The sequence below is a fragment of the Calonectris borealis genome, chromosome 27 (assembly GCF_964195595.1).
Source record: "Calonectris borealis chromosome 27, bCalBor7.hap1.2, whole genome shotgun sequence".
Classification (NCBI taxonomy): domain Eukaryota; kingdom Metazoa; phylum Chordata; class Aves; order Procellariiformes; family Procellariidae; genus Calonectris; species Calonectris borealis.
The window spans coordinates 4,728,090-4,751,336 of NC_134338.1; the positions used below are offsets into that span (position 1 = coordinate 4,728,090).

General features: G+C 49.8%; 1 protein-coding gene across 3 annotated transcripts in view; it reads right to left on the bottom strand.

Annotated features, from left to right (window-relative positions):
- The window catches only part of LOC142093606 (uncharacterized), an 80,120-nt gene extending 57,417 nt beyond the window's left edge, over nt 1-22,703 (bottom strand). The window contains exons 1-2 of one of the 3 annotated variants that reach the window (XM_075174947.1): nt 22,357-22,447; nt 604-703 (exon numbers count right to left, since the gene is read on the bottom strand). In XM_075174947.1, coding sequence (XP_075031048.1) covers nt 604-703; nt 22,357-22,426 — 170 coding nt within the window. In that variant the 5' untranslated portion in view covers nt 22,427-22,447. Of the gene's footprint in view, nt 1-603; nt 704-2,313; nt 2,436-22,356 lie in introns of those variants that run through there. The other 2 variants (XM_075174948.1, XM_075174949.1) reach the window with 2 other exon arrangements.
- Between the last annotated feature and the right edge of the window lie 544 nt (nt 22,704-23,247).

Here is a 23,247-nt window from a genome sequence, read left to right on the forward strand (position 1 = left end):
CGTCCACTCAAACCAGACTGAAAATTTATATTGATCAGGAGGAAAAAAGCTCACCTTTGTCTATTACTTGCAGTCTTTTATCTGCATTTTTATTTAATCCAGCCACCATCTCAGGCGCTGAAAGCGGAAATGCAGCCTCCTTACATGGCATCTTCCCTATGGTAAATCTAATTAAACAGCCATTAAAATGTGTGTTAGCTCAATTATATCAAGGTGACCTGGAGCTCCTGCTAAATGTTAATAACAGCATTCCCCACTAACTGGCATTCAATAGGGAACAGGCAGTACCATTTCTACTGATGTAGCCTTTAGATGAATATGGTTATTAAAGTGCTTTGTGTACTACAGATTCCCAAATAAATGCCTACCTAATTTTCTGACAGCTGAAGTGTTTCGTGTGCCTGTCCAGCACTCCCAGACAAGGCTGGCATCCCGGCGAGCACCCCAGCTGAGCTCCTGCTCCCGCAGCACGTCAAGCAGGACACCAGCCACAGCAGGGGATGCGTGCACGGACAAAAAATGCACAAGCAGCATCTCTAAAACCCTGGCCAGAGGAAAAGTGCTAAAATGTAAGAAAGGAGAGGAGAGAGGTCAGACCCTTACCTGCAAACAGCAAGAGCTGCTTCCCAGCCTCGCAGCAGCCGATGGGAACCTCTAATTGCCGCGGGAGGAGTAGGTTCAGGGAGTAGGTCAGTCCCTCCACCTGTAGATGATGAGGTTGATTGTTTCCCAGCCAAAGTGAGCACCCATGAATATCTTTAAATGCCTAAGCCTCAATTCAGGTCAAAATCTGGAATAATTTCCCTGATTTAGACTGGCCCGACCTCCAATCTCAGAATCACATATAGTTCACGTTCATGTTTGCAAAACTCTGTAGCACATCCCTATCCAGAACTAGACCTGCTAATGCCCAACAAAGAAATACCTTTTTTATAAGCAGGCAATTTATCCTGTGAAGGTTAATGATAGCAAAATGCTAATGATGGGACTGATAACTGAGAACAGTGTCTGTCCATTACTGCAGGTTTTTGTCACACACCCTAAGAAGTATCATTATGCTACAGAAAATCTTCACCATGCACTAAATCAAAGTCAGACAGATCTGCAACTAAAAAATTACTGCCTTTGGTTGTTACCTTATGTTTGACTTTACAAGTTTATTCCTTTAACTGCAGCTGTAGTTAAAAATAGGAAATATCCCACCAAGATACAAAATAGCTGAACAGGTGGAAAATGTCTCACTTCCCCCTTGCACATGTCAGCAGACATGATTTGGACACTTGGGCTACACGACTGCATAAACCTCCCCCCCAACAATAATTAGCAATGACAACATTAATTTACCATCATTTCCAACCATTCAGTGGCATCAGACTGGAACAGAGGGAGGCCACTGGGGCTCAGAGGGGATAATTACTGTCTCCAAAACCTCCTCAGGAGCCTGCTGGTTCATTCCCACACCTGACCATAACTCACACGCGTACCTGAGGAAAAGTGGGTATAAAGCGCTACAGGGGCAGCTTTCCTGCCCCCTCGGCACGTTACCCCAGCCCAGGCCAGGCGGTCTTCACGACCCCTCTGCTGAAGCAGGGCTTTGCGCCAGCACTGCAGGACAGACCCTTGCCTCTTTCCTCCAGCCCTTCAGAGCTGCAATTTCTGAGGGATCTCACCCACCGCTTTAGTGTCCAGGCTGACGGCTTCCTCCGGCAGGGAAGCAGAGGCAGCCCTAAGTTATGTAGATGCTGGCAGTGCAGGCAATTGCATTTTACTCTTACGGCTTCTTGAAAGAACAGAGATCGTTTTGCATAATTATGCAAACAATCATCCGTGCTAACCATTGAAGAGACAAACAAATAAGGTAGATCAATGCTGAAGGACGGAATGCAGCACTAATGAACTGGGCTGAATTTCAGTGTTACGGTCTGTTAACAGTCCTGTTAGAGAAGGGAGGTAAAACACAGCCTCAATTCAGTACTTCGGGGGATGCTGCTGCCCCTCCCACGCCGGGTGTTCCCGGGCAGGGACCTGCTTCCCGCACTCTCCACCTCCCTTCAGGGAGTGGGAGTCACCACGTCCATCTCTGGGACTTGAAGGAGGATGCTGCTGGGGGTCTTGTCCCAGCTCTGTGCTTATTTCCCTTTTCCTAATCAAAATGGAGAGTCAGAAAGAGCGTTTATTTGTGAGCTTTTATAGATCCCGCTGGAGTGTTGACTGCATGGACACACACAGGTGACCCAGCAGAAAGTGGCTGCTCCAGCCAAATTATTCTGCACCCTTTGGCAGGACCGGTTGCCGTACTGAGTACTAAGTTACCTGGTGTCTGCAGCCGATACCTGGAGCCCTGCCTGCCGAATGCCATACAGCCGTTCTTGCAAGGAAATCTGTGCGTGGCCGTGTTTCACAGGACTGCCGTCAACATGCTGTATGCAGGGGTGCTGGAGGATGGGAGACACAGGAATGATGAACCCCCTCGGGTGCAACGATAAAGGAATGAACCAAGGTTAAAAACAAAAAAGAAAGAGGAGAAATGGAGACAGGCTGTAACCCAGAGAGCTTCTGTTCCCTGGGCTTTGGCAACCCTTCTAAAGGCAAACATGCCTTTTCCAGTGCCCTTTCCACGTTTCCTTTTTCATACATCCAAAATAGGTTTGCTGTGAGCACTTTTAGAGTGGTCAAATATTAAACTCTCTGCTCAGCACAGGATATGATAAATGTGCTTGAACAAATGATAGTGTGCACCAATTTCACAATAATTCAGGGATAAGCATTGCATAGTCATTTTGAGCCTTCGGTGCAGCTTGGCGAATGCCCTTCCCAATGTCAGTGTGTCTCCAGAGGATTAAACGTGCAATCCAGCATTAGCCGGGTCAGAGTTGAAGCTTCTGGCCAAAGAGAGCAATCCGTCAGCTTACTTCTAACAGGAGTGCTGTGTGCCTGTTGCATTGCAATTTCATCTGGGCAATTCTTAAAATCTGTGTTTATTTTCAGATCTTTCTTGTTCTCTATTATTTTGAGTTTGAATTTCTGTTTAAAGCATGCCTTTCTATTAATCCTTCAGCTATTAAGATATATCTCTGCTGAGTATGGAAGGCACAGTAAAACTAATTAAATAACATCCAAGAGCCTTAGCACTCCCATCTATTATTATTACAGAAATACATTAAACTGTGAGGAACTGCTCTTTAAGAATCATTGCAAGGGGTGCACAAACGGCTAATTTTTCCCATGACGGACTGTCTTCTTGTACACAGGGGAGTCAGGAGAGAGCGGGCTTGTCAACGAAGACCTGCCCAGCACGGCCACCCCACTCCGCGGACCGGGGAGGACACGTTATCTGTAAGTCCAGGTTTTGAGCAAGGATGCAACAAGGGAAGGGGATGATTTATGAAATCCAGAATCACTGGCTGCTCAGCTACAGCACAGGGTACGAACAGCGTCTGGGGGCCAGAGCCTGCCCTCCCAGGGCGAGCGGCGGTTGGCAAGCTGGGTACAGCGCTGCTTTACCCACTGCCTTGATTTGGAGCAGAGGATGCCCCAGGCTGCTCTGACCTGCTCCCGTGTCACTGCCAGCCATGAACACTGAGAGGAACAAAAACAGAAGAAAGAGAAGGGGTAGATGTGGAGGATTGCTCTTCGAAGGGACATATGTGATATAAATGAGCGATTTTATACAGAAATCTACTGAATTTCACAGGGGGTAATAGATTAAATGAAGTGGAAAGCATGGCATGAACTGGAGATTTGCTGTAGTGACTAATGTAATTAACCTCTGTTGAAATAATTAAGCCTCCTAATTTGTGCTGCATGAGCAGCACAACCGCAAGGGCCGGTGTGAGTCAGCCCCGCGCCAGCAGCGGGCGGGAGGCACCGGACCGCACCGAGGGTGCTCCCTCTCGCTGGCTCCGGCGCTGTTTGTGGCAGCTCTCCCTCTGCCCCGCAGTGCTGCTGCTCGGCGTGTACCGAGGGCTTAGCTGCAGACAAGGGCAGCTTCTGGCACGGACCCCAGCATCGAGCGCGGGCAGCGGGGCGCATGCCCTGGCAGCGTTGCCCGAGCAGTCCCAGGTCAGCATCTCGGGCCGGTTTCTCAGGCTTTGCGAGACATCGGCGCTCAGGGGGAGAAGCAGAGGCACCCTGGGCTGCAGAGCTGAGGGGCTGTCTCCCAAAGCTTGGATTGACAGCCTCCAAATCCGCTTTTCCTAGTCCTGGCGTGCCCTATTTCAGCAGGATCCTGCTCTACGGTCCTGCCTGCGGCACAGAGGGAATAAACCACACAGGTTTAGGAAAAAGAGATCTTGGTCACAAATATCCTACGAAATGCTGTGGTCCATTCCCTTGGACTTGACCTGTCTCCTCATAAACTGTCGCATTTTCCTTCCTTCAGCAAAGGATTGCTTTATGGCAGCCAGTGAAACAGGGTTTTGTTGTCTCTAGTTATTAATTTACTTTTATTGGCTGCGGTGCCTTTCCACGTTTTATTACCAAGTAGCCCACACTAGCAGAATGGCTTTTCTTTTAGGTTATACATGGACGTTTGACTTTCCCAAAGAGGCACCAAGGAGAGGCACAACCCTGCTGTGTCGCCGCCTGCCCTCCTGCCCTCCCCGCAGTGCCCCCCGCAGTGGGCAGCACGCAGACCTCACTGCTGTCCGAGCACAGCGCCGGGGCAGCGCAACTGAACTTCTCAAGTATCAATAATCCCTCTTTTGAGCTAAGGAGAGGCAGAAGAGGTAGGCAGGTCATTAAGTAAAGAGTCACCACCTTTCTGCTAGGAATGAATATAATTGTTCCTGGAACACGAGGCTGTTACTGCACATTCACGTCTCCCGTTTTACCTAGGCACAGTTACTGCTGTGCAAACCTGCCTCTCGCCCGATGGCCAGCAGGAACAGGCTGCGGATGCCTGCAGCTATTTTTCAATGCAGGAACTGCGTTATTTTATTAATAGGTTAGCTGGCACTGCAATAACTGCAAAATGTAAAACAGTTGATAACAAAAGGGGTTTGCTGGGTTTTTGTTCTGTTAGTTCTCTTAATCATCCAAAAGGGCGTTCATTCTTTGTTTCACTGTCTGGATGAAAGGTTTTACCCTCCCTCTCCTGCAAGTGCATGTGTTAGTGGGATCCATTGAATCTGGCTGTCCGCTGAGTTTATGTTTCCCTGCTAAAGACTGGCTGGTGATGGAGAAGCACTGCAGAAACGCTGATCCCTGTTTCCCCCCTTTTACTGCTCAAGGCATATGATGAAAAAAGTATAAGATTTAGATTGATTTTTTTCCTGTCCTAAAAATATGCCCTGAAACGCTTTCATTGTCAAAGCGTTGGTCTCTGTGATAAGGCACATTTTTCCTCTATAGCAATTATTTTGGACACTGCTATTAGATTGACTGTGAAAACCCAATAGCATCACATATGGTACTAGCGATACTGAAATACCAGGTTCCTTCACTGTTCCTGAATAACACCTCCCTGCTGCGGTGTCACATCAGTCTGGGTCCTGCTGAAGTCAGGACAACTCGAAGGCGGTGAGATTTTTTTTGAGAAAACTGACACCTGAAATGAGTCCCCTGCACAGACACCCATTTGTGCTGAAGTTAAAAAATAAAAATAAAAATACCTCAGGTGCTTTATGTGCTTTGAACATAAGAACTTCTCTGCTTCCCAGAAGCTGTCGGGAACCGGCGTCTCACCTAGGTGCGATGCGATGGCTCAGCGGGGCACTACAGCGAGGGAGGGAGAAGGTGCCTGGAAGCTCTGTCCCACTTCCTACCCACTTTCAGGGATTTACAGGAGCAGCACTGGGGACGAAGCATTAGCAACTGGGCACTTCCAAGGTGAGGGGCAGAGCGGGCTCTGGCAATGCCTGACACCGCGTACGTTGTGTTAACGAGTCTTGTGCCGAGGCCGGGTTAGCCCATCGTGCCAGGGCCAGCAGGCTGTTGCTAAATTAATGTAAAAGGCAGGCATAAATCCTAATTCACTGCATCCTTGTCAACTGCACTGAGCAACACAGCTTCTCTCTAAATTTGATTACAGCTATATCACTACTGAAGATAATTGGGGGACATGTCATTAGTCTTACATCAAGCACAGCATGTATTTTTCTCAGTCATATTTACTTTAACTTCACAAAGGAACAAATTAAGTTTACAGTGATATTCAACAACTGTTGTAAGAAGGTTAGAATTCAGTTGAGCAAAGGGAAGAAGGAAAGACCACAAATGGGAAAAATTTATCTCTATCAGATACCAGTACTGTCTGATCCTCCCTTTCTCGCTCTGCTTTAGATGGTTTCCCCAATTCTGCTGCCAACCACAAAAGAGTTGTGGGGAAGCAACTGTGGAGAAGTACCTCCAGAAGTGCCCTGCTGCGGGCGAGGCCGTGAGAAGGCTCTCGGGGCGGCACCCTGCGAGTCCTGGCAATGGTTTTCCACAGAAACACGTCTGTGGAGGGAACGCCTCAGGACACCTGAGTCAATCTGCAGGAACACGAGGCTGCGCTGCAGCCCTCGGCATGCGCGAGTCGGAGACACGGGGGCAGCCAGCACGGGGGGGACAGGGCAGCGTCCTGAAGCCAACCTCCGCCCAACCCACGCTGCAGCGTGCCGGGGCCTCAGGTGGGGTTTTTCCAGGATTCCCCTGGATTTCAGTACCCTTTGCACACATCTGCTTTCCACTCCTTACTAATAATTAAGTGTGATTTGTAGGAGAAAACCTCTGGAGGAAACGCTCATTTTCAAGACACAGCCATCCATTGCGTAGCCAGGTACGCAGCGTTTCCCCTCCTTTTTGTTTTTTTTTTTTTTTTTTTTTTGCAGATTTTAAACCTGGGACAACTATTTTCAGTTAGGTAGCCTCTGTTTTGATATGCAAAGGCCCCCAGAGCAGAGAGGTCCGGGCACAGCAAGGGGCAGGCCGGCAGCTCTCCTGTACCTCCAGCAGCTCCTGAAGGACAAGGCAGGCGCAGGAGAAATTCTTGGTGGGTGAGGCTGAACGCCAGGCACAGCATCTGCCATCTCCTGGCATTTAAAGCCCAGGGACACACTCTGATCACTAATTCTGCTTTTTACAGCCCACATTTGCCAGTCTGTGCTGCAGCCCTAAGGTATGTACAACGGAAGATGTGCAGAGTTTTCCCTCAGCCGCCTGCACTAACAGCTAACAGGTCTCTGGAAATACCTCCATGCCAGGCGCAGAAGAGACCCTCAGATGCTTCTCCGCAGCCTTTGTCTCGGCTCTTGTAAGAGACGACGATGAAGATTTTAAAGGTTCGTTCATTTGTTTGGGGGGTGTTCATTTCCCTGGAAGATTGACAGGCTCCTACAAAGTATTTATATAAAACTGTTGAGTCTCTCTACATTTAATTACACTTGACTGAGTGCATTAACACAACCATGAATTTTTAAAAGCTATCAGTTTTATTCTGTTTGACTCCAAACCTGACAGTGCAAGTTGTTTTCCAGCACATCCTTCCCTCCAAGCCCTTTTCCCCGGCGGCTGCAGCTGAGCCCAGGCAGCTCCAATCCCAGGGAGACCCCCGCAGACAGGGCTCCAGCAAAGCTGCATCGCCAGCAGGAAAACACCGATTTCAGCCCACAGGCCCTCTAGGGCATTTGCTGTTTGTTGATAATACATCTGCCCTGAGTCACGACAGGAAAGGCTAATAATGAGGGAAGAAATATATTAACGAGACTGAATTGGCTCAAAAATTAGCGCCATGCGCTAGGTCAGCAGTACTTCCCTCCCCAGAAATTTGGCTCCATCAGAAATGGCCTTTATTCAGGAATAAATGAATTCAGTTCCCAGCTGCTCGCTCAGGCCATGGGAGAACACACAACGCCTGTCCCCAGGGTCCCCTTTGGTCCCTGGCCGGGATCAGCGTCGAGCGAACGGCGCCAAGGACGGCTCCACCAGACACAGTGACAGCAAACGCTGCCCGGGAGGGGAGGGGTCCCACTACCCAGGCACCTGCACAGACAGAAACCTCCCCATCCCCGCCAGCGCTCCCGGCCTCGAGGGGCAGGACGGGGCGATGAGGAGCAGAGCGGGGCTGCTGACGGCCTCCAGGCAAGGCACCCAAGGGAGAGCAAGCGTGGCTTTCTGCTCCTGTGGGAGCGCTCCGTGGCTGACCCCTGCTCTCCTGAGCAACCGACTGCGAGTGGGCACTGAGTGATTTGGTACAGAGCTCATGCAACTCGTACTTACTTGTTTCCTGCGCTCTGGCAGGAGCCCAGGCTGCGCACAGCTCCTGTCTTACTCACATTTTGTGAGTCTTCTATCTTCCACATATTTATTTCCTTCCATTTCCTACTCCAGTCTGCAACCCTGTGATAAGGCATCACCCAGTCTTTACAGTCTGGATTTTATTGTCTATGCTTTTCCTTCTGTACTTAATTACCACCTTTTTCAATGAGAATTTTTTTTTGGCTGAGGGTTTTGGGGGGTTGATTTTTGAAACACAATGCTAGCAGATTAATTGTGAGGGATATAAAGTCCTAATGCCAGCAGCAGAGTAAAAAGCTTCAATACCTTGAGAAAGTCACACACTCAAAAACCGAGCAATAATCTGGGATGCAATGCTTTCTTGTGGCAACTAGCCTTTGCTGTGTACTCGTCAACAAGGGGTTTCCAAAATGGTCACCATGGCAGGGATGGCTAGGATAAGAGTTTGGAAGTGGAAAAGAGGACTGATCATCAGCATGCTACATCCCCCCAGGGTCAGCCGGGATCGCCACCAAACAGCGGCAGACACCCAGGTCTGGCATCGCTGCACACCCTCCCCGTCCTGGGCACGCGGTTCCCTGCATGTGCACATCCTGCGCCCACCCCGCACCCGCCGGCTGTCCCACCGCACCCCCAGCAGCTGTTCGGCAACCGGGGTCGCCCGCAGGGCCATCGCACGGGGCGGCTGCTGCTATCACGAAGCACAGGCGTGCACCGGGAAGGGCAGCATGCACAGAGCACCAAGCAAAGCAGCCCCCGCAGCCGAGGCTGCAACGCCAGCGACTTCGCCAGGCACCAGCGGCACAACGCCAGCAAAACGCACATCCACTGCCTGCAGCAAACCCAGACCAACACCAGGGCGGGAAGTCAGCCATCAACCAGAGATCAGCTGGCCTCGTCCAACAAGACTCTGCTGAGAGACTGAGCCTGGAAAAGGATCTGCTTTTCCCCATCCCACTTGTTATTCTGTGCTCATCACTTTGCTAATGAACGCCCTCCCTGGACACATCGCTAGCAGGGGTCTCCAGAACAAGGGACACAGCAATGGCAACACAAGCACGTGCAGCACTCCATTATCCAGGAAGCCAAAGACCTGACATTTGCACTTATTATTCACTTCTGCAGCAAGATGTCATGTCCTGGCAGAAGCAAACAGGGACTTAACCCAGCAGTGCATTTGAAAATCATTTGGGTCTCAACAGGTTCTTCTTCCTAGTTTATCTCTAGCTGCAGAGCTGCATATATAATAAGGTCAGGCTGTTAAAATCTTTGGTAGTGATAATCAAAATCTGTTATCTTTGGCATCTGGTACTTAGCCCTGTAAGGGTGATATTACTTATGTAAACACAGCAGCAAGTGGTTTGAAAAAGCAAGTGGTAAATTCCAGATTTTGGGACAGTAAAATACAGTTCAGCCAAAAGGGGTTGCAAGAGAAGTTTATAATCAAGATCTGCAGCTCTAGGAAGGTTATTTGCATTTAATCTGGACAAGAAAATATAACTGAATTTACTACAACAGTTCTCTTGAGACACAGCTCGTAGACCAACGCTTTATCTTTGCCTCTGTGCTGAACTCGACTGCTACGACAGAAGCATGGCTGATTAGGGTGCATTAGCATTCACAGATATTAAGTGACAAATTAGCATATTCTCAGGAGCCGCTGGCAGTGGGATGGATGGTCCATCTCAAGGACTGCTCCCGTTTCTGCTGCAATTAGTATAAAACCTGTGGTACTCGGGGTATTCAGAGAGCACAGCTGAGCGTTTGGGAGGCTGCTCGGTGCGGTGGCTGCAGAGCGACCCAGGACGGGGCATTTCTCCAGCCTCCAGCGAACTCTGGAGACCCAAGAGAGTTCTTCATCCTTTTGGCCACTGGCAGATATTTATTTTTAGGTTTGTGCTATGAATAATTGAGTACGTATGCAAGCGCAGGAGCGCTGGGCTGTGCAGTCGTCAGGGTTGCTCCCAGGCAGCTGCACATGCTGTGCCTGACAGGCTGAGGCTCCTGCCCTGGCTGGGGCAAGCACGCCCCCACTCCACAGACAATCACAGAGGTATGGTACACGGTATGGTTTAAAACTGAATTTAGAGCAGTGGCTCATTCATCAATTTATATTCTGGTCAAGCCCTGTGACAATGATGCCAGAGACATTTAATGAATGCAAGTGAACACAGTTCTGCCTGTATAATTTGCTCCTCTCTGGCTCACATACCTATCATTTTCCTGTAGTTTGTTAACAATAAGTATTCACATAATTCATTTCTGCAAGGACAAAACAGAGAGTGTTATTAATGTTTTGTTTCCCTTCACATACATGTCAGGCATTTATTGAACACAAACTTGAATAAGTAGGTGCCATCCAGAAATGTAAAGCAGTATTTCACAGTGAACAAAGCACAGGTGCTGGTATACTCAGAGTAATTTTGCAGCATTAAAACCCATCAATTGCACATAAATAATGAAGTAGTAGGGATACCAATTCACAATTAGAAATGACTCATCCCCAGTTCCCACGCTGGGACATATCTGCCACATACAGACCCTCCCAACACAATGCTCTATATTTGTTTTCTGCTAAAGCTTGTGCTGATGCCACAAGGCCTGGGCTCCGCCAAGCCCAGTGCCAGCACCCAGTGCTACCCCTGGGTGCAGTGTCAGCACCCAGTGCCACCCCCGGGCGCGGTGCCAGCACCCAGCGCTACCCCTGGGTGCAGTGTCAGCACCCAGTGCCACCCCCGGGCGCGCTGCCAGCACCCAGCGCTACCCCTGGGTGCAGTGTCAGCACCCAGTGCCACCCCCGGGCGCGCTGCCAGCACCCAGCGCTACCCCTGGGTGCAGTGTCAGCACCCAGTGCTACCCCCGGGCGCGCTGCCAGCACCCAGCGCTACCCCTGGGTGCAGTGTCAGCACCCAGTGCTACCCCCGGGCGCGCTGCCAGCACCCAGCGCTACCCCCAGGCGCAGAACGGCAGCCCGAGCCAGGGCAGAGCTGGGAAGGAGGATGCTGTTCGACCGACGCTAGGGTTTTCGCACAGCAGCAGCTCCAAGCGTGCCGTGTCCGGTGCGGGGGAACACTTACAGGTCTTGGGGAGCTGAATGGTGCCCCAGCAGAGCAGGAGGGCGGCCCTGCAGTGCTGCCAGGCACACCTGTAATACCTGCGGTATTTTAAGAGCTCGTGTCCATTTCTGTGGAACTGGCTCTTTGTCCTCAGGCCTTACAAACACCCAGCCCCTGCAAACACCCTCCTGCAGCCCTCGGCACCCCCCACCCCCCCGCCCAAAGCGATTGCCTCTGGAGGGAGCCGACTGCTCCCCCTCCCCGCTCCCGCACATCTGAACTTTCACTTGCAAGAGGAAACACGAGTTACAACAGATCGTTGTACTCCTAGCTGGGAAACTTTGATCTGTCTGGTATTAGACATAATAGGATAATACTCCAAAGGTTTCTTTGCCTCTGACTGGCTTTTTTGTATAAGATTTTCTTGTAACACTTTCCTACTTAAACCAGATACAAACCCTGCTGGTAAAACCACAAGCTTTGTAGGTAATGTAACGATGTTGTAGAGCACAATGCTGGAAGCATTTATTTTTAACAACCCCTTTTGTGTGTTTAGGAGGACAGCACAATAAATGCCACGAATATATACATATTTTCCTGATGGTGAACAACAGACTGGTAGCCCACAATGAGAAGTCATTTATTAGGAATGACAAGAGGAACTATGCTGCCTGTTAAATGAATATATATCTTTTATATCACTACTTTGCAGGCTAAGCTGTAGGTCTCCATGTAGACCTTCAAGGATTTCTTTCACATCTTAAAGAAACAGTACCACAGAAGGAAGTGTGCTTCCAACTTCCAACACGTCTCTTGAGACGATCATTTTGTTTACTACACAAAAGTGTGAACTGTCCTGGGAAGCTACTCTGGTTTTCCCAGATGACTTTTTAAAGCTTTTAGCTCTAAAGCAGTTTTCTTGGAAGGATTTCAGTATATGGTTGCGAGGGTATCTTCTTCATACACCTATTATTTGGAATTTACTTCTGTGTTTGCCCCATGGAGAACCAGAAGAATTCTGAAATGTGAGCCACTTAACTGATAGTGACAACACATGTGAACACAATATTTGAATTTCCACAAGCCATTAATTAAAAAAATGAAATGGCATGAACTACAGCAGCAGGAGAGCCTGGCATCAGCAGGATGGACAGGCAAATTTTCCTATTAACTGAAGTTTTTCCCACAGCCTGGAGACAGGTGGCATTTTGGAAGTGTTATTTTTAATCTACTGAAAACGTATTTTTTAAATGCTGTGAACTTTAAGTAAAAAAGGACATCTAATAAACGTTAGAAAAACTTGCAAAAAGAAACGTATTCCAGGAAGATAAAACCATACACTGGCAATTAATAGCACATCAACTTTAAAATAGATGCACCTAGAATGGCAATAGGGCAGTTGTTTCAGGCTGTATTTCCTTGTACCTTGTTTTCTGCTGGTTGGGTAGCCAAGTCGTGCTTTAAAAATGTGTTTAATAGGTGGGTAAATGGTGCAGTTTATTAGCTTCCTGCAATTTTGCCTTTCACCTCCACCGCCCTTCTGCAGGTTGCAGCAAAGCAGTGCATCTGCTGTAGTACAGATCTTCTATACCCATAAGTACAGGTATCTTCTTGAGCATTTCCCCAGGAGAAAGGGGGTCAGATGAGGGACCACCCCGGACACCCTTAGAAGCAGTTACACTGGATGATGGCTTAAATGGTCTCAAGTTCTTATGGCTATAAAAGCCCTTGAAAGTTGCCATTAAACCTTTTCATAACTTAATGGAATTAGAAAAAGACTGCGTTAATGCAAGGGACTGACATTCAGCGCCGAGCAGTAACAAGCCCTTGGACAAGTGCTCCTCCTGCACAATGAACAGGCAGCTCGGGCCGAGGGGCAGCTCGCTCCGTGCCTGCCAGGGATCTGGGACACGAGCAGATGCAGCACGCTGGTGAGGCTGCTTCTCTGCGCTGCCTCCGGGCAGAAGTGCAACCCACCCCAGAACGCGTCCTCCAGGACCTTGCTGGGACAGCCTGGAAATCATCCCCGGCATGTGACCGTACTGTCACCTGGCTGTCACCGTGCTGCCGCTGGCATGTCTCCAGCCTTAACAGTGAGAGATTTCCAGCTGCTCCCTGGGCACCACGCTAGTCCTCGCCTTGCACGCAATGCTAATTATCAGCATGGACCGATAAGCATAATTAGAACTGGGAAAGTAACAAGGTGTTACAAGTGACTCCTTATCAAGTAAGTACAATTCTTAAACCTTTGACGTGGACAAATTTATAGAATTGGTAATTAACTTTGTCTAAACGTGTCAGAATTTGACCAGCCAGCACTGCACCTCTACAGGCAGGAGGCTCTGGAAACCATCAGGAGCAAACCCTCCTGAGATCAGCTCATTGGAAATGCACGTCCTGGCTTCCTCTCACACAAAGGACGAGTAGCAAAGACAAGTGATGGACAAGACGTTTCTTTGTCTCCCTGTTTTGTGCCTCGTCCATGCCCAGAGACATCTCTCCAAGGAATAAACTCATTTGCAAGCAGATGAGAGAGTAATGGGGAGACAGACAGGAATGCAGGAGTCTGCTCCTGCAGAAGCATTGCGTCAGAAGAGTAATTAAAGCCGTGAAAAAGTTGCTGCTAATAACAGAGCTGAAGCTTCCAGTGTCAAAATCCCGTAACGAACCAGCCAAGTGACAAGCAGCTTTCATCCTCTTCATTTCAGAGGACCATGGACAAATTTGTTTTCCTGCTTTAAAGTGTATCAACTTTAACAAATACACTTTTCCCATTAGTAACCTATAAAGGGGCTAAATTCAGTTCAACGGAAGGTGATAAGGGCTCACTCAGGCAGCAGCAAGGACACCAGGAGAGTGTTCACACAAGGCTAGAGCGCACTATGGAAAGGGCACAGCTGATTTATATTTTCCATTCTATATGTGCCCAGATGTTGCCAGGGCGCAGGGCTTGCAGCCTGCTGCTGACCCGCTGTACGCCAAGTAAGATGCTAAGCAAGCTGGATCTCTCGTTTTAGCACGACAGACACAGATCCGCATAGTCCTGACTCCCACAACAAGAAACTTCCCCACTAGCTCTCGTATATTCTGCTGAGCAAGAGTTGATACAATAACTTAAACGGATATGCTTTTCCCAGCATTACTGAGCTTTTATTCCTCAACAACTGTTACTTAAATGTGTCTCCCCCTTTCACACTTTTTTCATGGAAATGCAGTGTTTCAGCGAGGCAGCCATGCTCTTCTCACCTTCCGCAGTGACAAGCAACCAGACTGAGTCATCACGGGAGAGTACACGATTTGTTGGATAAATCGCTAATGCATGCGGACGCTCTTACAGAATAATCTTGGTGCAGTTGCTCTGAGGTTACCGAGCCCAAGGTGCTATCAGCAACACTGACATGTGGCCCGTTCTTTACATGAGAGAAATGCAACATTGGTGTGAATCCAGGAGGAGGTGTGCGATAATGAATGAGCTCGGCCTTCAGCAGCGGCCTCTGCACAAGGCAGGGTATCGATTTCAACATGATGAGAAAATGAAGAAGGATGATACGTTTCATATTATTGATCCTATCTATTAGCAGTAACGGCAGGTCACTCCATCCTCCCCAGCCGCCTCCCTCTCCCGCTGCATGAGCACAGCGGTCTGCACGGGAGAGGGCAGCAGCCTGGGAGAGGTTTGCTGCACGACGCGCTCGCTTGTGGCTAACGGGGACACTTCAGGTGGCGTGTGGCTCCGATTGGGCCTCCCCCTATTGCAAAAGGCACAAACAGCAGCTAAATAGACTGACTCGAAGCAGACCATTGCCATCACTTTTTGCATGCAGAGCTTTGCTCCGAAAGGTTTCTCACTGCCGGCCGGGAGCAATTTCTCCCCAGGGTCACCAGGACAAGGGAACAGCAGCAGTGGAAGGGCCTAGGTCCCTGAAGCTGAGGCTTACCAGTTACAGAGCAGTTAAATACCCTCCAAATCTGTAATTATAATAATTTGACAACTCATACAGAAGCAGCTAGAGCTGGCCCAGGAAGGGAACTCTCCAAGGTCTCAGCTTTAATTGAAATCCTTTTACTGTTTTGAAGACAATACAAGTTACAATAAAGAGCAACTTTAAAACACTTACTAGTCAACGCATTTAGCCAAGAGCACAGAGATCGAGCCCTTAGCAGAGGTGGCGACAGCACATTTATCTTGACAACCCTCGGTGCCAGATGCAAGAGGGAGCTGCTCCGTGCTCGTGCACAGCCGGGCTCCCCTGCCAAAACACTCGGTGAAACCAGGAGGAGGGAAGACGAATGCTGCTTTATCACCCCATTTCAGCTCTCAGCTAACTGGGGTCCAATCTCCTCCCTCTGCCCCGGGCAGCGCGGCCGAGGGCAGGGCAGGCAGGACCTGCCCCCAGTCCAGGCTCCGCGGGGCCGAAACCTGCTGCCACCCCCATCCTCACAGACCCTTCCCAGGGTTCCAGCCCCCACCACGCGGCCACGGGCACATCGCGGGGGCCTTCTGCAGTCCAGGGGCATCGCACCACTGCCGCAAACTGCAGATCAGAGCTGTACCTCTGCTCAACAGAGCCTTGTTTCCCTTCGTTAGGAAACACAAATACATTCAATCTCTTCCCCCCCGAGTCCTCTGTGATTTGGTCTCATTTGGTCTGATCCCAAGAACCAAAACCTGGACTTATGATGGAGTCCAGATTAGAAAGCAAGTAATTTGTAAATGGCAAGGTGACTTTTTTTAAAATATATTACGACTTGCAATTCACGCACCACAGTTTAATTGCATTTGCCCTCCAGTCTTTTAATTAAAAATAAAACAGAAACTAGCACTTTCAGAATGGAAATGAGAATGAGAACAAATTCTCTTAAAGAGGAAAATGTTTGGAGAGGAAGAATAATTATTGTCAAAGATATAATAAAGAGGGAAGGAGTATCACTGTGTTATATCCAGGGGCCAAACGTGAGTTATTCAGACCTTTCAAAATAAGCTCCCACCGTAACTGGAGGCAGAAGGGAAAACTGCAGATTATTGCAGAGCTCATGGATCACATTGTTTTACCTGAAATTCTGGGATGCAACGGTAAAAACCCTAAGCTGGAAAGAATTCAAATTAATGATTTAAGGGTACTTTCCCTGCTCCGTGACTTCACTGACACTGAACAAGGGAACCACTGAGCCCGGCTGCTGCTCAGCCCTGGCCCGTGGGGAGAGCTGGGCTCTGAGCCGAGCACTGCAGGGCTGCAGCCACGGGGAACTTGGGAGCAGCAAGGAGAAACTCACCCCAGCACCTCCCCAGTCCCCAGAAAGAGGAGATGCGAGGAAGGCTCTGCCGAGGGCACCCAGAAGGAGCAGCAGCGCTGGGCAAGCTCACGCCTGCCCGGAGGTTTTGCAGCTTCCACGGCACGGCCAGCAGCCTGCTCCGGCTGTTGTGAGAACATGACCTGCGGCACCGCGCATCCCAGCTGCGGAGGAAGCGAGAGGTACCCACCAGAGTTCATTAGTGGGCAAGAGAAAGGAATATATTTCCAGGCTACAGAAATGAACAACTTCGTGACAGATAACGAATAAATACCGACTGTGAATAAATAGCCTACTGCTATTTCCCAAGGGATCTTCGACTCTCGCTCTTTCCTCAAATTTCTACAGTAGAAAAATGAATCTACAGAGAGCTTAGTGTAAAATACCAAATACTTCTTACTCCAGGTTGTCTCTAGTTACTTTCTACCACCTTGCTTGGCGAGAGATTGATTTCTGATTGGTGTTCGTTTTCCCCATGTATCACTGCCGCTGCTGTGCACGCCTCCCACGTGAACAGCCCCTTTCCCATCCCCACCAGCCCTCTTCCCCCAGCTCCCCAGCCGCTGACGTCCTCCGAGAGAGGCTCCGCAGTGGCTCATAGATTGACAACAGCACCGTAATTCACCTCCTTCCATTAAACACACCCCTCACCCTGTTCTTGCACCCGCTGCCTCAGCCACGGACTTCCAGAGCAGAGTGGAAAGCAGAACCAGCTAACCAAGCCCATAAGTGTGTTGCCTTCGTTTGCTTTGCCCCCGTCCTGGATGCCTTTGCAAGCCAGGAGCTCCTGGCAGAGTATGAGCAGGCGTCTGGTGAAATCCCACCAGCTCTCCATCAGGAAGCCCGGGGCAGGAGGACGCTTTCTACCCTGGTGCCCTGACTGAGAGCCGTGAGCTGTGCCTGCGTGTCTAGGCACTCTTGTCTCAGGACTACAGCTCTCCCCTCATACTTGAAGAAATGATTTGACCCACAATCTCGGAGGCTTGGGGCCCTGAATATTAACCACCACAGTCCCTGCTTGCTACAGCTCTGGAATATTTTAAAAATTCTGATTGTACCTCCAGATAAATTCTATCACGCTTTCTGCAGAGCTATGAATAGAAGATATTTTCATAAGAAAACCAGGAGGGAAGACACCCATTCTTGCTATATAAATAATATATGTCATCCCAAACCTAGACTTTGCAGATAGAAATAAGCTACCACACACAGACCGAGAATGATCTCATACAAACGACCTTCCAACCACCCTCTCCAGTCCCTTGCTCTGCATCCAATTTTGCTCTCATTAAATATCTTCAGAGCATTAACTTGGGACTTCTCCGCTCTGATAAAGCGATCACCTGGAGGGATGCCCCCATCCGACTGCGGGGCTCTTCCCACACTCCAGCTTCTCCAGGAGAAGGTCTCGACAGCAAAGGGAAGGCTTAGAGGTCCCAAACCTCCCAGAATAAGCACTGCGGGGAGCACTACGGGGCAGGGAGCCCGCTGGTGGCAGAGCTGGCGTTCCTCAAACTGCTGCTCCCTTGTGTCGTCCTTGATTTGTCCCCGAGGATCCCCAGCCTGCCCACGGGCGCTGCTGCACCAGCAGCTCTGCAGCCCCTCACCACAGCCCGGGGCCTGACGTTATCCCAGCTCCTTCGCAGCCGTCCGAGATCTGCTCCACTGTCGGTTTGCACTGCTGTCAACAAGCTCATGCTGAGCATGTCCTTCGCCTATTTTTCAAGTTTTTCCTGCATTAACAAAGCTGCTAAGGGGCCAAACGGGAGGAACCCAGGAAATGCAGACGGGCAGTTTGGGATCCACTCCATCCAGACAGAAAAAGGCTGACCAGGCAAGCAGGTCCCAGCCTCCCGTCCCAGCACCTCCACCTGGCTGCTGACGAGGTGGGAGCAGGAGGCACCACTGCATCCCCCCATCTGGGTCTTCCTCACCGCAAGAAAGCGCGAGGGTGAGGACATCGGCAGCGTCCGGAGAACAGACAGCTGCTCTACAAACTGGGTTCTCATCTAGCAAGATGTGGTTAATTAACACAGGAAGTTTAGTTAGCTAATATTTCTACAGAGCTCTGAGAGCCTGAGGTGAAAGACACCAGGTAACTGCAAAGCGTTTTTACTGCATTTTGCCAGAAGTGGTTTATTGCCAGCAGCTTTCCACACTGCCTCTCCCCTTCTCTCCCTGCTTCCCCGTTTTACTGCATCTCCCCAACACAATAACCTCCCTCTTTCCTCAAACTCAGCATTTGTCCTTTGCTCCTCCAAATGCGGCGGTCTGCATCCGGCAGCTGTTCCACTGCCGGGGACGGTGCCCGGCGCTGGCGCAGACCTGGAGCTGCCGGGTCCGAGGACTGGGGCTCAGCAGCTGGGGGCAGCCCCAAGAGGTGTCACTGGGATTTGCACTCCAGTAATGGAGATCTCAGGGTTGGGTTTGGGGGTGGTTTTGCTGCCATTAATATGTGCTTAAGCCACAGGGAGTTTCCGAAGACAAACTAACTCTGTTTCTGCTTGTGACATGGAGCATTTGTTAAACACACACTTTCCCTTTCCTCCCGACTCCCCGCTCGGCGGGGGCAGCCGCGCTGCCAGCATATGGGCTTAGTTTCCGAGCACTTGTCTGCAAAGGAGGCACCAGGCTTGATAAGAGTAAAACAAAAGGCAGCAGCTTTCTGCACAGCAGGATAAATATATTTGGAAGTTAAGGGGGGGACAGAGAGCATTAGTTTTAATGGATTGCAGGGGCACAGACCAAACCAGACTGCAGAAAGTCATTTTTGCTGCGTGGACAAGTTTTAGACAGTAGATTTGCAAACTTTGATGCCTACAAACCAGTAAGCATTAATGTAGCTTTCTTACACCCCAGCTCAGCTGACATGAAAAAGCAACCAACAACTTTCAGTTCATGCATCTGATCAAATACATATTCTGAGTTCATACAGCATTGGAGGCACTATCAATATGCAGGAAATATTGCTAGAAATCCACTTCTGTAAAGAAACAAACATCATTAAAAAAACATGCCAAAAGCAAGAGCCCCTGCTACTGTGGAGCAACAACCAGTGTGTATTGGCAAACAGATCCATTTCAGAAGGAAAACAAGCAAGATAATTTAACAAACATTAAAGACATCTCAGCAAAGCACTTTTAATTGCAGAGGAGAGGCCAGAAGGAGACACAGAAAACTAGCTGCAAGGAGGATATTTGAAACCTGTGCAGGTTTGCCATTTAAGATGCTTATTTTTTTTCTGCAAAATAGATGTGCAGACACATTACAGATGGATGCAGCATTGGACCTTTTCAGCTCATCATGTCACCTGCCTGTCACCCCAGGGAGCGCAGTGATACATTCAACCTAAGAGTCACACACCTTAGATCCGCACTCATCTGATTGCACCAATTGTCTTGTACTGAATGGGACACTCAATCTGGAGAAGGGAAGACAGAGGAGACATGCTAAATCCTCAAATACATAAGAGGATGAGCAAAAAAATACATCCACTCTCCATGTGCATCATGGAGAGAGTATAGATTCAATTTGCAGCAAAGAGCACAGGTTAGACATGGGGAAAACAGGATTTTAAGGGAAAGAACAAAGCAGCCCTGTAACAGACTCTCTGGAGAAGTTATGTAGTTTCCGTCATTGCAAATTTAAGGGCATTGCAGACAACATGCATTAAGGGACACGGATTTGATGACCCTGCAGTCCTGTGAGCCCCAGCCTTTCAGATCGTGCGCACAGCAGGTAGCACGGGGCTGCCCCGCAGTTCTGCACCGCAACCTCGCTGCAGCCCACGCGCAGGACAGCCGTGTCCAGAGCACTGTGCAGCTCCGCTGCATCCCTGTGCAGCTCCGCTGCATCCCTGTGCCTGCCTGTCAGAGGTGGCTGGATGAGCCCCACAGACACAGCTTCCTTCCAGGGCTGCCACTGTAACCTTTATAAATTTGCTTCATTGCTCTCACCTGATTTGTTACACAAATACCACTGGTTTAATTTATTGCAGGAGGTAATTAACACTAGGGAACCTGGCTGCAAGGCAGCATGTATAGCTCCAGCTAACCAGTCCTGTATCTTACAATCAAAAAAGGTATTTGATTTTGTTTGCCCAAGGCTAAAGCTGTTGCAAAGTTGCTGCTTCAGACTGTGGCACAGAATCCTGGAGTATTTCTAAAACCCCACTTTTACCATATGGACATTATTCCCAGTTGTTAGAGAAGGATAAGCTGCATCCCAGGGTAGGATAATGAGGCTCAGCCTCTCTGGTGTGATCTTCCTCCCACAACTGCAAGCATCAGGAGGCTCAGGGGTGTTACTGTGGTGTAGCAACAGGAAAGCATTGCTCCGAGTACAGAGCAGGAGCCCAGCAGCCCAGCCCGCTCCGCAGGTTACAGCAGGAGCCACCCTCAGAACAGACTAACCTGCAGGAGCTCGGAGAGACAGAAGTAATCGGGTATTCTGCCTCTTCTTGCAATAGGATTTCCCTAGCCATTCCGTAATTCTTCCTTAATTAACTCACAATGCTATCAACTGCACTCTCCTGACTGAGCCGCAGTGCCTGTCTGAGGTGCTGCAGTGCAATTATGATGGTGAAGACAGACAAATTAATAAATGCTCTGTATAGGAGTTTCCAGAGGGCTTATTCTGTGTCTTTCCAGCACAAGCCCAGCAGAATTGCCAGTGCCAACTAGTGCTTACAAGTGCCTGGCAGACAATCTGTTCTGCACACTCAGGGGAGATAAGCAAGTTAATGAGCATTTCTTCTCCCAGCTATGACCATTGCAGTAATCCCTTGTGAACCCTGCATTTCTCTCCCCTGTAATGAAAGCAGAAACTGACTTTATAAAGTTGCCACTTACAACATTTCTGGCAGAGAGTTTGACTGATTGGGATTGTAAACACCATTGCAACTATTATAGCAATGTTAAACATGCAAAATAATTTTCAGAGTTTTAAAGCAAAAGCTTCTGAGGTGGTTTGCAGATTAGAAAGCATGTGCCTGTGTGGTTTATTCTTTGCAATGATGCTGGCTGAATCTTGGGCGCTCTACAGTGGTCATATAAATGGGAGCACTCTCACAAGGCACCCTCGGCTAGCACACAAACCAAGGAAAGCCCCTCTTGAGGAGGGGAAAGGACCTCTGTTCTGCCTTTACTTCTATCCCAAGCACTAACCCACAAACCAAAGGCTGCCCAGGCACCTGGGCAAGCATCCTTAGCACTCCACAGACAGCAAACCAGAGACTGTGGGCTTCAGGCATTTTTGTTTTTTTTTTCGCACACAGCCAGCCTCCCCCGGTGTCCCACCCACACTAGAGCTAAGGCCACCACTCTCGCCATGTCCTGTCTGCAGCCAGGACCAGCTTTCCTCTTTCCCCCATTCACACGTGATTTTATTTCAGCACCAGTACGCTGAAGCTACCAGGCAAGAAGGATGCCAGCAGGCTGGCTTACGTGGCCAACGCTCCCCGCAGCCCTGGGCTTGCCGGCACTTGCAGCCGCTCTCACCCGATGCCCTGCACGGTATGCTGGCCCAGCATGGCAAAGCTACCTTACACCCTACCCATCGAGCCATTATCTTGTTCTGAGGGACACAAAATATTCTGTCCCTCTGCTAACAATCCTAACTAACACTAATGATTGCAACTTTTGTGCAGCGAGTCCCTGTATAAACTGAACAGTGGACACTACTGAGAAATCCTGAATGGTGTGTAAGCCAGCTCAAGCACAAGTTGTTTATGGACATTACAACAGTAACAAAAACAACAATAGAAAAAAAAAAAGGAATTTCAGTTACTTACCAGGCCTCATCTGCTCAACTGCAGCCGCAGCCCCTGTGTCCGAATCTGCCCAGGACCTGCAGGCTTCCATCCTCCCTGCTCTCCCGTGCCGGTCTCTGGTCCCGCTCACCGCCTGCCTCACCAGCGACGCGATCCCGTGCCCAGCTCCATCAGCGTATTCCAGTCAGGTACGCGCCGAGCCACAGCACCACGCAGCCCGTTGCTGGGGTCCAGGTCAGGCAGTGCTTCCAGCCCTAAAAGCATTTGGCTGCAGCACCTGGAATTTAATACACAGACCTGGGAGTCACCACTTGAAGAGCTATTTACAGCTCGACTTGTACCGAGCGCAGAATGATCGCAGGTCTCGCAACAAAGTTGTGTACCGCTGGCTTATTAATAAACCCCTGAAACAGCAGCGCCAGCTCATTTAGCTCAGCGCCAGGGCCGCCGCTGGCAGCTCGGCAGCCCGCCTCGACAGAGACGGCGCGTCCATCCCAGAAGATGCAGCACTGTGAGCTGGGCCCGGGCCCCTGCCCCGCGGGGTCCTGCAGCGCCGTCTGCCTTCGCTGACAGCAGTGAAGGCAAACATGCTTGTAAGAACATAGCCCATCTTGGTCCTCTCCCACTCAGCGGTCTCCCCAGTCCCAGCAGATCAAACACTACCCGGGCCCTCTTGCCTGTCCTCCTCACCCAGAGCCCTGGGGTGAGACAGGTCCCCCAGCAGCATCGCTGGGGCCCACGAGGGCGAGCAGCCAGGGCTGCCACGGGCTGGACAAGATGGTCCCTCTGCCACCTCCCCGAGCTGAGCTCCTGGCAAACCGAGGTGGAGGTGTGCCGGCAGGGGGGGTCCCCATCCCTGTAGGAGGGGGTCTCTAGCCCCTGCCAGAGGGAATGCTCTGCGCAGGCTCAGCG